Consider the following 12,324-nt stretch of genomic DNA (forward strand, 5'->3'; position numbering starts at 1 on the left):
ACTGGTATTTGCTGCATTGCATTGGCTGACCATGCAGTTTTAATAATACTTGTGATATGAAAGGTCACAATGCATTCTTGTCAGTGTCCAGAGGTGGTGTAACCGATGAAATCGCAATTCCTCATCCATACTCGTATTATCTTCCTATCACAGCCCAAAGCTCATAATGCCTGGTGTCAGCATTGGTTTCACATTGTTTACCCATTGCAGCTCAGTCCCAATGAATTGAGACCTTTCAATATTCTGCTGCTAATGCCCTTCACATGACTTTTTTATCACCCCTTGAACTTAGTGGTTCTTTCTGAGTCTGACGTATGGGGGACTCCTCTGTCAGGGACTGAATCTTCTTTGTCAAGATCCTTCCCCACAGGAAGTAAGTTTAATAAGTCTCCTTGCATTGTGCCCGACTTCCCCTTCTCCCTGGAATGAATGGACCGATCCATCAGCTCACCTCCCCCATCATCCGACTAACAAAAAGACCTGCAAACCGGCCTGATCAAACAACCATGTGGTGATAACACTCTCCCTCCCGCTTTAAAAAAAAATTAAAAGGCGCTTTCCTATGTCATTTCATGAGTCATTTCATATGCACATGGTGCTGTTTTGGTTGGAGTTTATTACACAGGAAAGAGGTTCATTATCTGGCTCTTCCCTGCATTTGGCATGATGTTGAATGAATGTACTGTGTTGCATGATGAATGGTTGGTTAGTCTGACCCCCTTTTACAGCTGCTATGGGTTCATTTTGCAGGTGGTGATAATACCTTTTTTATGATTTTGTATGTTGCTATAAGGTCACTGGCATATTGTATGCAGCCCAGCAGATGTCGCAGGACTGTGAAACAGTCACTAATTACTTGCTACAGTTTAACCATTCAACATCTTGTGTCGTTGCAGCTCCGCCACCACTCCCTCCCAAATGTGTCCCATCTCCTCCAACAACCAGCCCTCTGTCTGCAGATGAAACTGGTGAAAACTCCTCTCCATCTTTTTTAATAAATCCTTTATATTATGTTTCTGACTGTTTCCATCTCTCTACAAGTACTTTTTTTCTATTGGGGTATTTGTCTGTTTTGTCACTCTGAATGTAAACGTCCCGAATGCCTTTGGAATCCAGCTTCTTATTGTTCAGGTGTCATCTTTGTTTCAGAGGGGTCAACAGAACCTCATGGATCTACTCGGAAGCCCTCAATAGCAGACTTGGATAACATTTTTGGGCCGGAGCCAGCTACCCTTGATGGTGGCGATGATACAGGAGAATCCTGGGTGTGCTTCAGTGAAGATGCTGCAGAACGTCTGGCTCAACCAACAGATCCTGCACCCCCGCTCCCCACCTCCCCACCGCCAGAGGAGCCGGCCCCTGCTTTACCAGCCTCCCCTCCACCACCTGAATCCCCGGCCCCACCTTTACCTACATCACCGCCTCCTCTAGAAGACTCTGCACCATCTCCTCCTCCCTCCCCTCCACCAAAAGAAGACACTGTTCGCCCTCTACCCGCCTCCCCACCTCTCTCAGATCAGCCTGTTGCACCACCTGTCCGTTCAGTTCCCAGCACACCCGAAGAGCAAAATCCTCTCGCGAATGCCGCATCTCCACCCCTAGCATCAAATGAGTTTGCGTCTCCCTCTGCTTTCCCTCCTCTGGGTGACTCCTCTACCAGTACACCACCAGCTCCTGCCCCTAAAGCAGCAACACCTCCAGCAGTGACCCCTCCTGCTGAGCAACCTGCGGCATGCACTGTCTCGCCACCACTTTTTCTTTCGAGAGAGGAGGACCTCAAAAACACAGAAACCACTCAGCTTAAAGAGGATGGAGGTGAAACTGCCACCTCACCCAAAGAAGCGAACCAGGGGAGTCGGAGTACTCCACCCCCACCTCCTCCCCCTACGTACCGAGCGGTGGTTTCATCACCCGGTCCAACGTCGGGCCCAGGTGGCACGAATAGTGGTTAGTATATTGTGGTCTCCTCTTGATAATAGCAGTTAACAATGGACTCAAAGTTCAAATATTTGAATGTGAATAACCTCTTCAAAAATAGACAGACAGCTTTCAGGTGCAACGCATCTGACTGGCAATACCAATAGCTTTCATACAAGCAAAGTGAGAAGTGGAGGTTGTGTTGTCAGCTGTCCTGTTTAACTAATTGCATAAACTAGTGTGGCGGTACAGGACAATGGTCCACTCAATTATATTTGAGGAAACAATGCTCCTGTGTGAGTGATTTCAGTGTTTGTAAATATGAAAATATGTCAAAAGTATCTCAAGATATTGTTTGTTAATCCTGAGCGACTTGTGCCATTAGACTCTGGATATAATAGCTTTAGTTTTCCAAAGTGAACACGAATAACCCAAATTGAATGTATTCTTGTTGTTCCTCCAAAGGTTCCTCGTCACCAGTGCGACCTGCCACTCCTTCATCAATTAACCCCACCCCTCCTCCACCTCCACCTCGCCCACCTTCGCGCCCAAAACTTCCCCCAGGGAAGCCCTCTGTGGGAGATTTGGTAAGATATATTTTGTGTTTTGGTTCAGTTTGAAAGTCTCATTTTTATGTCAGTAGTTCGTCTGGCCTGTGACTCAAATAGAAATCCGCTTTTAAAAATGACAAGCCAAATGCATCTATGTATATATTGAGCCAGGCAGACTAGAGTTTATAACAATCTTTTTTAAAAATCTCATAGTGGTTAAATATGCTGACCCAGAATCAGCGCTTCTAATGTACAAATTTACAAAGTCCTCACCCTTCTTCTTTGTGCCTCTGCAGAATCGCCCATTCAGCCCCCCCATCTACTCGGCCAGCCCTCCTCCCATCGCCCCGTTGGCGCGAGCCGAGAGCACCTCTTCTATCTCCTCCACCAACTCCATGAGTGCCGCCACAACCCCCACAGTCAACAAGGAACTCTCCGTGTCTGTGACAGGTGTGTGTGATCTATCAGCTGTCATTGAGCTGCATAGCCTGTCACCCGATTGCTGTTCTCACAGCCTGAACAGTCCGTACTAAGTTTACCTGTTTTGCTGGAATATTAAAAGTTTGTCACTTATTTTATGAACTGGCCCTGTCTTTCCTTGCGCTCAGTTTGTGTGCAATCAGTAATGCTTTTATATATTTATTTATGTTCTTTTTTTCTTGGAAATGGCAACAGTTTCTCAGCTATGTTTTTTTTTTACAGATTTACCTCATCCAATTACTTTTAAGTTGCAAAAATTTTCAATTATTTTACACCATTAAGGCCTACACATTATGAAGATACAATTTGGTATCTTGAGTCCCATTTATTTGAAATGAGAATTAATGATGCATAAAGAGTCTTCTTCATACATAGTTAGTTATTGAACCCCACACAAATACTTTTGGTTGACACGCACATATACACACACAGATAAATTACATTTTGAGCTCACATATGGATGGTGTGAGTTGGCGGTGAGATTATAAAGAAGGAATTTAATTTTAAAGCGCAAACACTCCTAGCAAATCCTTCTTTAATGAATTAGTGACTCGATTACAATGAATATTCCTTCATCTAACTTTAGACTCTGTGCTGTTGGACTCTGTAGAGCAGAGTTGTGAGTGGATAATAGATAATCTCAGTAGGCTGTAACATGGCTGAGTCATAGTGGATATAAAAGTATGCACTCTCCAGGCAGCAGCAGCAGTTATGTAAACACAGAATGTAGCTGGTGATTGGAAGGTGCACTTTTTAAACTGATTCAACTGAATCGAGATGAACATGAAAGGAACACTGGGTGGAAACTGATGCCTTCACTACGAGCTGTAATCCATCCATTATTTATCATTATAGCTTTGTTGGTCAATCATAAAGTTGAATCGCTTCACAACAATAAGATGGGCACAAAAGCCTTTATAGAGCAAATTTATTATGCATGAAATATTATAATTTTTTTTTTTTTCATTATGTTTCTATTTCTATTCAAGCTTTTTATCCGTGATATTTTCTCTTTGTGTGTATGGCTGTCCTTTTTTCAGCTTTTTTTCATTTCTTTTCTATTCTGTTTGTTTTGCCGTTTGTCTTTTTATTTTTGGCTTGTCAGAAGATGATGCGTTTGTAGAAAAACTTCCCACATTTGAGAGACACTTTGATTCATTTGCAGGTACAGTAACGTTCCCCTCTGAGTGAGGACAGGGGGACAAGCTGGGGGAAAGGGTTGCTGGAGTGCTCCTTCTGTGTGTTTCCAATCTGTTTGATGCTCTTTACCTCAAGCACACTTGAGAGTGACGCCTAAAGGCCATCAGACTGTTCTTGTGCTACTTTTGATGAACATTAATCAAAATGTGTAGGTATTCAAACAGTGAGAACAGATATAGTTTAAGTCAGATCGATTTGTGAAATATTTCAAAGGACCCTATCCGTGTCATTGTTTTGATACCTACTTCCTTCACTTGTCTGCTCAAGGTTTTGTGCAGAGATGTAGGGACATACCACACATTCATTTTTTTTATTTTTTTACTTTTTTTTTACTTTTCAAAAGTGGTAGTATTTTAAGTAAATTCATACATTTACTTTCTTTGTTTTGTTCTTAAATCATCTTTTCCTCACATTACTAAATCACTTACACATGATATTCCCTCTCATTTCACTTTCTCCTAATCCTATCTGCATACATTTCTCACTCTTACTTTCATTCATTCTCTCGAATGTCACAAAATCTACCACAGAAAATGAAAGCGTGGTGACACACAAACTGCATCTATTGCATAACATCCTCAAAAGGTGTCTTCCCTTTGCCCATCTCCTCGCTCGTGAGACTTTTCTCTCTGTTTTATGACTGTGCATCAGTGGCCTTCTTGCCATGTCACCATGGCAACCCCCCCATCTCTTCTCTCAACTACACATAATGTGTGCAGAGTGAAGTGCAGCCACTCCCAGTTACCTTTACTTTCAATTTGTACTACAAAAGTATTTTTTTTGTGTCTATGTTCTGTTTGTTCATTGAGCATGTCTGAAGAGCTCTGTAAGCCCTTGAGATCCACATTGTCCAATCAGGATTGTCTCTCTCTCTCCTCTCTCTCTCTCTCTCTCTCCCCCCAAACACACACACACACACGCTCCACTCATCATGAACACTTGCACCTCAGAGCTGCTGCTCCGAGTCGTTTGAAGTCTGGCATGAGAATGGGTCTGAATTAGACGGGGAGCAGCTGTTTGGTATTCACACAATCCTCTCTTGACAACTGGAGTTCACAGAACAGCCTCAACATCAATGTGCCTCCCGATGGTGAAGCCTCACACTCACTTGCACTTGACCCTCAACGTCCACCTTTAACACCTGCCACTCGTGCACTCCCCAGCCACAGAACACACAGCATCAGATCGAGCCCTCCTAATCTGAACACCTGCCCATTTGTTCTGCCCATGAAGCGATGCGCTGCCTCTCATTGTTCCGTCACCCGACGCTTCTTTGGTCTGGTGACTTGCTCAACTTTTGTTTTTTTTATGCTCAAACTCAGGCACACAGCCAATTTATAGTTTTTACTTTTGTCGTCCCTTAAGAAGATTCAAAACTCAAATACATTTCTAAGAGAAAATCTGGAAATTAGAAACAGGTGGAATTAGTAGATATTCCGTTATTGACCTTGTTGCCACTCACGCCACATTTATTTACACTCCTTCAAATTCAGTCAGGGCTTTAGGTTCTTGGAACGATTCGCCTTAAAGCTGTTAGTCTTTCATACAGCCTCTCAGTTGTGTGCCACAATCTTTCCTTCTCTATGCGCTCTTCAGTTCTTCACCTCACAGCTGCCCTCCGCAGGCCTTCCTCATGAACGGCAGCCAGCTTCCCTCTGTTTCATAACTTGAAAACCAGAGGCCTCAGAAAAATACATGCGCAGTAAAAGACATGTGCAGCGTGAACTCGTCCGTTGTTTCCCATTAGGGTTGAGATTTTGAATTTTCATAATTAAAGCATCAGTTTGTAAAAAGAACCAACATTGGCTTCTCCCAATAAACCTGAAACCAATATGTCTTTTTTTTTTTTTTTCCTCCACATACGTCAGTCTCAACTATGTGCCCTGACGCCCCTATGTTGTATTACACATTTCCCACATTAGGTTGCACCATTGCAAACATGCACCAGAATTCACCTTGCTCTCACTGATGCCTGAATCCCGCCTTCCCTCACGCATGCACACAAGCAAGAATTCACCAAGACAAGCCATCCTGTGTCGTCCATATTGTCCCATTAGGCGTCCTGGCCGTTTCTCTGTCCTCCTCGTTCCCACCCTTTACCTCCACATCCCACCTCGCTGTGACGTGTTATAGACCTGCCATGTGAGACTCACGCTACTGTCCTTCTCTCCCCTCACCCCCCCCTCATCCCTCTACCTCCTCCCTCCCCACCTCGTCCTTCTCTCCTCACCCTCCTCCACCCCTCAACCCCACACAGAGAATGACCAGCCATCCCTTGTCTGGTTTGACAGAGGGAAGTTTTATTTAACCTTTGAAGGTAAGTTTACTCTGCTCCAGGGTAGTGTGCACAAAGACGTACTCCTCTGACGCTCGCGTGCAAGCTTTGCCCCTCCTCTGTCCCTCCCCCTCCTCATTTCCCTGCCTTCCGCCATTGCAAATACTTCCATCACCCTAACGTCCCGCCATGCTAATTTCTGGCTGACTCTTCATCTGAGGCCGAAAATGCAGTTACATCTTCCTTTTTCCAACATTTCCACTCTCATTTTGTCTGCACTGGCCACCTTTCACTCCCTCAAGAGTCGTCATTCTTCATGCACTTTACTAATCTCTTTTCTCCTCTTGGTCATTTTTGGTTTGATCTTTGGGCTCGCTGATCTTTGATCTTGTCTGAGTTTTCAGCTTTAGCAGCATGTCTCAATGAAGCATGCACAAATACTTGTCTTGGTCGTTATTTGTGTATTTTCCCCCACGCATCCTGCTGTGGGATTTCTTTGTGTGTCTATTGTGCTGTATAAAAACGTATAAACTTGAGAGTTTTTCAAGCAATAGTGTTTAACAGCTTCACAGTCAAAGAGCAGAGAGAAATGAGTATCTTCCACAGACCTAACCTCCTGTTTTCATGCCATCTTACTAACACCAGTATTGATTCCCATGGTTTTCGTTTCATAGCCGTCTGCCCACGTTTTGTTCCTCATGTCTTTCACACGCCATCACCTAGGAAGAGTGTAGAGGGTTGGTTTGGGAGTTCAAACAAAAGTCTGATACTTGCAAGGTTGTATTCAACATAGAAGCTTCTATTCATTGATGTCACGTTTTGTTTTAGACTTGGACAAAAAGAGATTTGGTTGTAACTTTAATAGATTGGCCTAAAAGGAAACTAAAAAGTACCTAAGGAGCTCAATGGCTTCAATATAGTTGAAGAAGCCCTTTGAATGCATGTTGTATTTCTACATTCTTACTTTGTGTCTTTATGTCGGGGCTTGTTCTCTCCAGGCTGCTCCCGAGGGCCCAGTCCTCTCACAATGGGGGCTCAGGACACCCTCCCAGTCGCTGCTGCTTTCACAGAGACAGTCAATGCCTTCTTTAAAGGAGCTGATCCCACCAAGTAAGTCTTCACACTTTCACAGATCATGTAAATAATCATTTACACCAAATTTGTATTTCCTTGGCACATCAAGTATACAGCAATTATATTTGTCACTGACAGTGGTGACAGAACCTGCTCAGATTAAGCAACTGAAAGCTAACATAGACTGAACATAATGCTGATGACACAGATTATCTTTGATAATGTAATATTACAGCAGCTTCTATTCGCATGCTTCTGTAATGGCTGTATGGGTATTAATGACAGCATGATGACACACATTAACATCATTGTGATATATAGAAGCATTGGATGAAATGCGTGGCATCGAGGTCATCCAACATTTAGAGGTGTCTCTAAGCTGGTCACTAACTGGTGTAAAGTACAGCACAAGCATTTCAAACAGAAGCAGTCATCACGTTCAAATCTGGAGCTCACACTGTTTGGATAGCACTTAAACTTTGTCCAACCATGAGCAACCATGGGCATGTTTGTTTTAGAATGAGTTGCGGGGGCATATTGCTGTCCGAGGGCAAAGAAAAGTAGCACTGACCAACTAAAACTACAATTACCTGAAAGTTCACTTTGTTAGAGTAGTCCTGATAGAAACTATAGCCTGCAATGTTCCTGCCGTAGCTACCATGCTAAACGTTCACTGTTCACCGAAAACACTTAAGTCTGTGTCGTGTTATAGTGCAGTGTGTTGAATACAATAGTTCAAATGTTAACAGTTTGCAAAAACTCTTAAACAATCTGAGAAATGTATATCGATGGCTCCACGCCACATTTATTATGAAGGGACTTGAATGAATAGCAGTAAACTAAGTAGCGCTGTATTTGGGCGCTGTGTGTGTGTATGTGTTTTCTTTCTTGTGTATTTTTCTAACTTCTCCTCTTACTCCCAGGTGTGTTGTGAAGATCATAGGTGAGATGGTTTTGTCGTTTCCAGCGGGAATCACGCGGCACTTTGCTAATAACCCGTCCCCTGCCGTGCTAACCTTCAGCATAACCAACTACAGCCGACTGGAGCATGTGCTGCCTAACCCCCAGCTCCTCTGCTGGTAATGACACCACTGTGAACTCACGGCCTCGGGCAGAACAAACTCTAAATTTACTGGCATGTCCCTTTATGAAATTAAAACTTCCACTCCTTCCTTTTCACGTGCGTCATTTATCTTTTTTGCCTAACGTTAAAATTCTCCCTAAATGTTTAACTAGCTATTTCATCCTGTAATTAAACATAGTGAAGACTAAGAACAAATATACCTTTAACATTCATTACACAACATGTTGATAACGATGACTCCACCCACTGAGAGAGATGGCATCCACCAGCACTTGACATCAAACGCTTACCACAATTTTCCCATAAGAGATTCTTCAAGCACCTCAAAAATTTAAATCCTCATGTTTGGCCATGGATGTACTGCACTGGTCAATCTGTGTGAGTTCATAAATCGTAATGTTTGTCAATAATGGTTTATTTGCTATGAAGCTAAATGATTAGTGAAGATGAGGACATCATTTCAGACCCTGACTGTATTTACAGTCATCATGAGCTCATCACATTTCTCCAGATCAACTACTTTAATGTCATTTTTGTCTTGTTTTTATTTTCATAGTAAAACAGTCATGTAGTCTGGAAAGTACTTCATAAACCACCTTGTGAGTGATTAAAAGAAAAGTAGAAAATAACATTAATTAAACATATTTAGACAATCACTCATATCCGTACTACCAAACAGAACCAACGTGGCTCGAACCAAACTTTACTCAGGAGGATTCATTAGTATGTTGCTCTGTATTTTCAAATGTTTCCTGATAATAATAAAAAACTGGGACTGTTTTTATTTCACTGCACATTCGAATTAAGTTCTTTTTCCTGAACCTCACATAGTTTTTGTTAAATCTGTGTAAAGCCTGACACCTTGTGGCTCTCTGCGAACGTTTAAAAAATGACCAACACCTCTAAGAGTTAAAAACATTAAGTGTATTTCCTGGTATTTGTTTGTTTTTTGTTTTTTTAATCTTCTACACTTCTTGGAATAATGTACTTTTACACCATAGGAGAAGAAATTACTTTACGGAAATGTTTGTGGTTTGAACCTGCTTTTCTTCCCCTCCAGCGACACCACCACACAAGCGAAGGCCGACTCCAAGGAATTCTGGGTGAACATGCCAAATCTGATAACCCATTTAAAAAAAGTGGCAGAGCAGAAGCCTCAAGCCACATACTACAATGTGGACATGCTCAAGTATCAGGTGAGCGCTGCCTCCTGGTGTTTTTCTTTTTTCAACTGACCCCCTGAACATGTTTTGTTGGATGCTTCAGAAAGAATCTTTATCGGAACAGGCTGGACCTTCAGATAAACAAAGAGCTCTCTTCAGTGTTTCTGTCGTCACGTGTCTTCGGGCAGGTGTCGTCGCAGGGCCATCAGTCGACTCCTCTGAACCTGGCAGTGAACTGGAGGTGTGAGCCCAACAGCACCGACCTGAGGATAGACTACAAATACCACGGGGAGGCCATGTCCTCGCCAATGGCTCTCAACAACGTCCAGTTCCTTGTTCCTGTTGATGGAGGCGTTTCAAAACTACAGGCGGTCTTGCCTCCTGCTGCATGGTACTGTCCACGTGGTCGTAACGGCTTTGGGATGTTTATACTGTATACTTTACTATACCCTCATCCACATTGCATCATATATATCTTCTCGGTAAAATACAGACTGTTGTATACTTCAGTAATGTGGCTATAAGTGCAGACTTTATCGTTTACTTACCAAATTTCAAAATGAGCTGACTGTGAGTGATCGGCGTGGAACTGAATGATGATGAAGATGGAAGCAATAGCTTGATGTAACATGTAGTAGTCGCCTCCTTCACTGGCGTCGTGTTCTCTTTTTAATCCCGACAGGAACGCAGAGCAGCAAAGAATTCTCTGGAAGATTCCTGATATCTCACAGAAATCTGAAAATGGAGGTAATGTAGTTGTTGTTAGTGTTTTTTATCTCCAACATCTTAAAAACATACACACTCGTGTGTGTGTATACTCATCCGTCTTCGGTCCGTTCAGCAAACTGCAGGAGATCTTCTCACACCGCAGGTCAATATCGGATGCATAAATACAGTGAGAGCATTCAAATTAAGTAACTTAAAACCATTTTAAGAATGAGAAGAAGGAAGTACCAGCCACCCACCACCTTTTTTATTCTCACAAGTGACTTCACCTTTTTTGTCAGTCTAACAGGATTTTTCTTTCATCTTATGCAATATGTGATTATATCAATCCATTTATTTTATGAAAATTAATAAAAAATTGAACCCGTCTTAAGTAATAATCCTTTTTTAATGCTTTAACAAGTTTTTCCACTGCGTATCTTTTGTTTTGACTTTTTTCATCGTTTCAAGGTGAAACACAATTTATAACATTTTTATTATTCAGCTAAAATTAAAATCCTTTTTTTTTTCTTTCTCTCTCTCTCTATTCTATTTAAAGACCGTATCAGGGGCGGCATTCTGATGCTTAGAGCTCCAGGAAAGATTTTCTGATTCTTTCATGATAATTTAAGACCACTTCAGAGGGTGTGATTGTTCATAACAAAGGTTGATAACTAAGGAAATTTACCACAATACACTTTTTTTCTACATCAGTAATCCTCCCAATGCAATAGCGTCTGTCAGAACAAAACAAAAAATAAAACATAAAATACATAAAATGAGTGAATATGAGTAGGCCATTATTTTGTTGTGCTGACGGAATATTTTCAAAGTCAAACAAGTTAAAGTCTTGGATTCAGCAAGCCACAAGCTACAACAATATCTGATGCATAATGGGTAGCCGGCCCATAAAGTAAACGGCGCCCCCTTCTGCCTGACTGCAGTGTCTACATTACATCGCCTTGTGATGCTGCAGTGACGTCTGATTGCACCGATGCAGTGTCCTTGTTCTGTAAGCTTAAGAGAAAAATGTCTGCTGCATCGACAGTTTAATATGTAATCCTGCTCAACCAGATGAAGAGAAGCTGGATTTGTCCTTCAGACATAACAAACTGTCATCACGCGACAAACAATTCTTTCATTCATTGGCCTGTATCACATAAACGCCAGACAGAAAGTCTCCAGGAGGCACCTGATGGGCAGGACCAGGTCGCTGAAACAGATTAGGAATATTCTCTTCCATAAACCAGAGTCTTTGATAAGATTTATGCTGCTTCTGGACTTCAGGAACTTATTTATGCAAATTTTGTTGAATGTTGCGTACAAAAACAATGAGCTTTCTGAAAATCACCCGTCACCCGTACAAGTTATTTTAATCTGAAGTAATTTTGAGTTCTGGCCTGCGTTTGTGTCTATTTCCTTTTTATTCTACCGAGGTTTTAAGATGAATTTCATTTCTGAATTTTAAGACTCGACCACTTTCTAAACCTGCTGTCGTCCCTCAGGTGTGGGATCATTATTGGCGCGCTTCCAGCTAACAGAGGGTCCGAGTAAACCAGCTCCACTGGCGGTTCAGTTCACCAGTGAGGGCAGCACCTTGTCGGGCTGTGACATCGAACTGGCCGGGCCGGGGTATCGCTTCTCTCTCGTCAAGAAGAGGTTTGCCGCAGGTCAGTTCAGCGTCTCTGGATTCAAACTTATTTCATTACAGGGGCGTCTCAACAATCTGAATTTTGTTCAAGGGGTTTATCTATTTTGTCACTTAAATCTGCAGTCATACCCTATAAGACGAGATCATTTCAAAAATTAGATTTCGATGATTATGGCCTCTACTTGATTTATTAATATAGGTCAAGCATCTTGTATATTATCATA

At 42.2% G+C, this 12,324-nt stretch overlaps 1 protein-coding gene across 1 annotated transcript in view; it reads left to right on the forward strand.

Annotated features, from left to right (window-relative positions):
• Positions 1–12,324, forward strand: part of sgip1a (SH3GL interacting endocytic adaptor 1a) — a 52,622-nt gene that overhangs the window by 38,122 nt on the left and 2,176 nt on the right. Inside the window, exons 12-24 of the mRNA XM_080473409.1 lie at positions 293–373; positions 897–968; positions 1,150–1,947; positions 2,383–2,504; positions 2,765–2,918; positions 4,054–4,113; positions 6,406–6,465; positions 7,422–7,533; positions 8,421–8,576; positions 9,642–9,777; positions 9,933–10,135; positions 10,427–10,491; positions 11,955–12,119. Of these exons, the coding sequence (XP_080329535.1) occupies positions 293–373; positions 897–968; positions 1,150–1,947; positions 2,383–2,504; positions 2,765–2,918; positions 4,054–4,113; positions 6,406–6,465; positions 7,422–7,533; positions 8,421–8,576; positions 9,642–9,777; positions 9,933–10,135; positions 10,427–10,491; positions 11,955–12,119 (2,184 nt within the window). The remainder of the gene's footprint in view (positions 1–292; positions 374–896; positions 969–1,149; positions 1,948–2,382; positions 2,505–2,764; positions 2,919–4,053; positions 4,114–6,405; positions 6,466–7,421; positions 7,534–8,420; positions 8,577–9,641; positions 9,778–9,932; positions 10,136–10,426; positions 10,492–11,954; positions 12,120–12,324) is intronic.

Source organism: Lipophrys pholis (assembly GCF_963383615.2).
Source record: "Lipophrys pholis genome assembly, chromosome: 10".
Taxonomy (NCBI): Eukaryota; Metazoa; Chordata; class Actinopteri; order Blenniiformes; family Blenniidae; genus Lipophrys; species Lipophrys pholis.